This window comes from Rhagoletis pomonella, unplaced genomic scaffold, assembly GCF_013731165.1.
Source record: "Rhagoletis pomonella isolate Grant_MI unplaced genomic scaffold, Rhpom_1.0 Rhpom_scaffold_00612, whole genome shotgun sequence".
Classification (NCBI taxonomy): domain Eukaryota; kingdom Metazoa; phylum Arthropoda; class Insecta; order Diptera; family Tephritidae; genus Rhagoletis; species Rhagoletis pomonella.
In genome coordinates this window covers 1385-6283 of record NW_023459166.1, presented here as the reverse complement: position 1 = coordinate 6283, position 4899 = coordinate 1385, and the positions used below count along the sequence as shown (strand labels likewise).

Sequence of the window (4899 nt, the reverse complement as noted above, 5' to 3'; positions counted from 1 at the left end):
GATCTGGAAACATGCTTCACTGGGGCGTCCAGACCGCAGTATTAACCCAAAATGCCGGCGCTAGCCCGCAACTATCTGGCTGGGAAAATCCTGGGCTAACTGCTTCTCGGTTAATAAGGCAAACAAGGTAATCTTTAAAGATGCTTTATTGGTACTTACCCATTATCCAAATTTGCCGTTGGACGAAAATAGCTACGAGTATAACACTTAAAAATTAAAAGAAGAGTATTCACACTGTTTTTATTTATTGCATTGTATTTTGTTTTAGCCTTGCTATTGAGTGTTTGGTTTTGATTATTTTGCATTGATTTCACCTGAATACATTAATGCGTTAAATTTTTTATTACTTAATATTTTAGAGTTTTATACGTTAAATTTATTTAATATTTACATAAAATTTATTTAAATTTAGTTACCTTCGGCAAATATTCTTCTAATTTGGATGGTTTTGTGCCGAAATTTGTTTACGATTTTTTTTTATGCAATTACGTTAAATGTTTTGATTGATTCAACCTTCGGTTGTCCCAGTTAAACTTAGTCACTATGTATGATGAATATTCAATTGCCTTAAATTACATTAATTATATTGATATCCTACTTATTGATGTTTCACAACATTGTTTTCACACTTTCGTCGTCTTTATCTTAAATGTATGTATGTATGCAAGATGGTTTCAACAGTTAATAAAAAAGTCACTTAAGTTTTTGGTATGAAATTATTACGCTAAATATTCGTTTCATATTCTACTCGTCAGCACTGACTTCAAATCGCTCGATTTTGTTGGTCGTCGTCGCTCATTAGCCAGTAAGTAGCATTAGCAAAACTTAATTATTTACAAGTTGCTTTCTCAAGTCAAATCATTTTGTTTCACTTAGCCTGCTCACAGCGAAGTCAATACCAGCTAGTTGACTTACGTCAAAATGACAACCAGTCACGCCTTTGATATGGCCAGCAGCGCTAGCAGAAACAGAAGCCGGCCAGGAAATTTACCGCTTACCCTGTAGGAGCTCGCCGACGACATTATTGCCGATGCAGAATATTCCCCTAAAACAAAACAAAAAAACAAAGATAAGAAAGTGAAGCCCGATAAAACGATTTCTCGCCAATAATAATTGCAATATAGTATGTGTGTGTATGTATGTATGCATAGAATTTGTTCCATCTTTTAAGTACTTACCGCTCAGTACATGCAAATCCACAGAGACGGGCGCACTGTTTGACGGTTGGCAGGTGTAGTTGCCCGAATCTTTTTTCCTTACGAACGGTATTATCAACGAGCCAATCTGTTACGGGAGTTAATTTAAAGACAACCAATATAAATAAAGCTAACCCATATATATTAATTTGACCTACAGTATTGCGATTGCTATCCGCGTGGCCGAAAATCGTGCGGTCGATTTCTGTGTACCAGTCCAATTTATTATCGTTCGTGATTTGTGTCTTATCGCGGAACCAAATGATGTAGGTGGGCGGATCAAGTGTGTCGCGCACTATACAATGTAGTGCAACCTTGCTGCCGGCTTTAACGAAGCGGCTCTGATCGCCAATCAGCTCGGTGTGTGGTACTATGGAGAAATCAGAGAATACAAATATTTACATACATACCTACATAAAGCTTCCTAAGCACTTACCAACTACTCCCAAATAAACTTTTGCGCTAATTTTTGGCTCAGTGGACACTTGGCACTCGTACCAGCCTTCGTCGGTGTCCTGCACATATTTGATTTGCAGTGACCAGGTGTAATCGTCCTCGCCTTGAAATATAGACTGAAAGCGCTGGTCGGCAATGAAAGTTGCTTGGTCCACAGAAAGTATATGGCCATCGCGAAGACGTACCCAGGAAATCGGTTTGTTCAGTAAGCGATGGATCTGTTCAAAACAAAAAGGAGCCATGGGCATACAAAGAATGAAATGGGTGACATATAAAAGTATACAAAAGCTATATACATTTTTTTTCCAGGCATGCAAGTACGATTTGCATAGGTAGCTAAAGAAATATTCGTTAAATTTCTTTCAAGTGGAGCTCTTAAAGCTGATTCTTGATACTACTGTCACTTGAACATTGTTTTAGCTTGGCGTCGTTGGTACGACTATTATTTTTATTAGCACTGCTGTGAGTATTCTGTGAGTGCAAGCATTCTTATCAGAGTGGAACAACGCACACACACACCTAAAAAGAAAAGTAGCGCCATTTTCCAGGTGTGTTACATGTATGTACATACATAAATACATGTGTATGAGGGTGTGTGCGTGTACATATGTATAAAAATCTCCCTTTTTTATGCTACGAGAATGCGACAGTACTTCTGTGCCTGTGAAATGCAAAAATGTTCATTTCGCCAAAGTTTTGTGATGTGTCTGTATCAGATGTGCCGATTTGCATATCAACAATTTATTTTACATTTCTGCTTTACTGCTATCCTTCGTTATATTTTTTACTTCTACGTACATAGTACCTACGCATACCTGCTTTAGTATAAATATGTAAACACATACATATCTGCATTTGCGACATACATATTTATGTACGCATATCGCCTCTGCGTTTGTGTGAATACAAGTACAATTGTACACGTATCAATTGTTCACTATTTAAGTACGAGTATGCTGCTGTCTGATTTCGGTTATGTTTTTATTTTATTTTTGATTTTTTTTTTATTTGCTGCGATTACGCACGTGTCAAGGTAGTGATATGCTGTCAGCCACAACGCTCCGAAAGATACACCACCATATCACTACCATGTCCAACACCAGTACCGAAGCGCAAACACAGAACTCAAATGAATAAAATATGTATATTTTTACTCAGTGGTTTAATACATTTTTTTTGCTTGCCACAAAATTCAGTTGCTGTTTGTCTGTCACCAAACCGAAAAGGTAAACGGTACGCTACTGATTAAATGATGTTTATCTTGATTGGATTTTGGGAAAGTCTTATCGTGGCATCGGCAGTTCTGCGTTATTTATTCATATTAAATTTTTAAACTGTTGTTGCTTTCATCCACCATTCGTCGGTACTTTGACATACTGACCGGGCCGACACATTAAAGGTTTCTTTATATACATAAATACGTACGGAAAATGAGGAAGAGCTCAACGAATGCGTAGGAAGATTTAGGTTGCCAATACCGCAGGGTCGAAGCTGAGTAAAGGATGTCGCCATTCTGTGGCTTATCATTTTGTTGTGTTAAGACAGCTGTTGTCGTCTGTAAACCTGAATGTAAATTAATTAATTTACGGGACTATGATAAATCCAATGACTTCATATGCTTAATCTATGAGATTGATGACATTTTTGTAAAATTACAGAATCATATTCAAATGCGCATGCTTATGTAGATACATATGTATGTAGACCAGTGTATATGGTAGCTTGTCATTTTAATGATGCCTGTAACATATTCTGCTGATTATACAACCTTATTTGAATGCTCTTCCATTTTGAATAATTTATCTTGTTTTTCGCCAGCTACCTTCCCTTGGGTGAACCGTGTCGGCACAACACCCTGTCAAAACGCAATGATGTAAAGTGACTCAGACAAGTGTTCACATGTTGGTATTTCTAAATCCTCGCAATGTTAGTGAAGTATAACTTTGGTGCTATAAAAGTATTGTTTATCTTTTAACCAAAGTTTGAACTTTTTTCCATGAAACATAAAACATGAATTTCCTATAAAAGAAAATGCACGCGACTGTTCGCAAGGGGAATTACAAAAAATCAAAACCACTTTTTATAAATTGCATTTGCTATATGAAAAAGAAAAATATAAGTAAAAAAAATAAAGCGAATTCTTGGCTGCTTCAAAGATACTCTATTTTTTATATTAAAATTTTATGGCCTATACCCATTTTTTTTTTGTTTAGATAAAAAACAAAAATGTCGGCCGCTGTGGTGTAGTGGTAAGCAGTGCGCGCTTTCACTCATCAGCACCTGGGTTCAAGCCCTGTTCAAAGCAACATCGCAAAATATATAGAAAAAAGGTTTTTTCTTAACAGCGGTCGTCCCTCGGCAGGCAATGGCAAACCTCCGAGTGTATTTCTGCCATGAAAAACAGCTTCTCATAAAAATACAATCGCCGTTCGGAGTCGGCGTAAAACTGTAGGTCCCTCCGCTTTGTGTGACAACATCAAGGCGCACACCACAAGTCGGAGGAGAAGCTCGGCCAAACACTAACATATGTGTAAGCGCCAATCTATTATTATTATTATTAAAAAACAAAAATGTGAGGACTTGTTTCGGTCACTGTATGTAGTTAAATACTATGGAGATAATGTCATTGACGCATTCAAATGAAGCTTTCTTCCACTTTCACTGAATCACTTAAGCTTAGCTCAGTTACTTAAGTGCCTTCGAGTGCACAAATATGCACATACATACATACGAACGAACATACGTTTGTATGTGTATTTTTCATTTTTTCTTCATTGAAGTCAATTGCAAAAGAAACTCGAATAACTTTTAATATTTATTTATTTTATAATAAATGCTTTGGAGATATCAAGGAGCCGTCAAATAAATGAAAGCAAATATTACGAATAGAATATAACGGAGGAACTGTTTTAGACGCAATAAGGGTGACAATAATCAAGAGAAAAATAAAAAAAAGTTAAAATATTTTAACGAAACTTTGAATTTTGTGTATTTCGGTGCGTATTAACGGCATAACAAACATACGTATATGCATATGTATGTAGTTTTGGAGTGGTGTTCACCACTTATGTATGTAATTTTTTAATATTTTTTCTATCGACTTATAATGTATGAGACTATGTGAATCCCCCAAGCATGTTTAACTTAAGGGGAGAGCAGCCATAAGCCCCAAACTCCCTTTATTGGTAAGAGGGGGTCGCATGCCATGTGAATCCCCCAAGCATGTTTAATTTAAGGGGAGAGCAGC

The 4899-nt window shown here is 36.6% G+C and overlaps 1 protein-coding gene across 1 annotated transcript; it reads right to left on the bottom strand.

Moving 5' to 3' along the window:
• Positions 1 to 238: 238 nt before the first annotated feature.
• LOC118751236 (basement membrane-specific heparan sulfate proteoglycan core protein-like) lies at positions 239 to 3558 on the bottom strand. The gene is made up of 4 exons (XM_036486011.1): positions 1633 to 3558; positions 1355 to 1566; positions 1179 to 1284; positions 239 to 1045 (listed from the first exon to the last, which is right to left on the bottom strand). Exons 1-4 carry the CDS (start codon positions 1898 to 1900, stop codon positions 933 to 935), a joined length of 699 nt encoding a protein of 232 aa, XP_036341904.1. The 5' UTR covers positions 1901 to 3558; the 3' UTR covers positions 239 to 932.
• Between the last annotated feature and the right edge of the window lie 1341 nt (positions 3559 to 4899).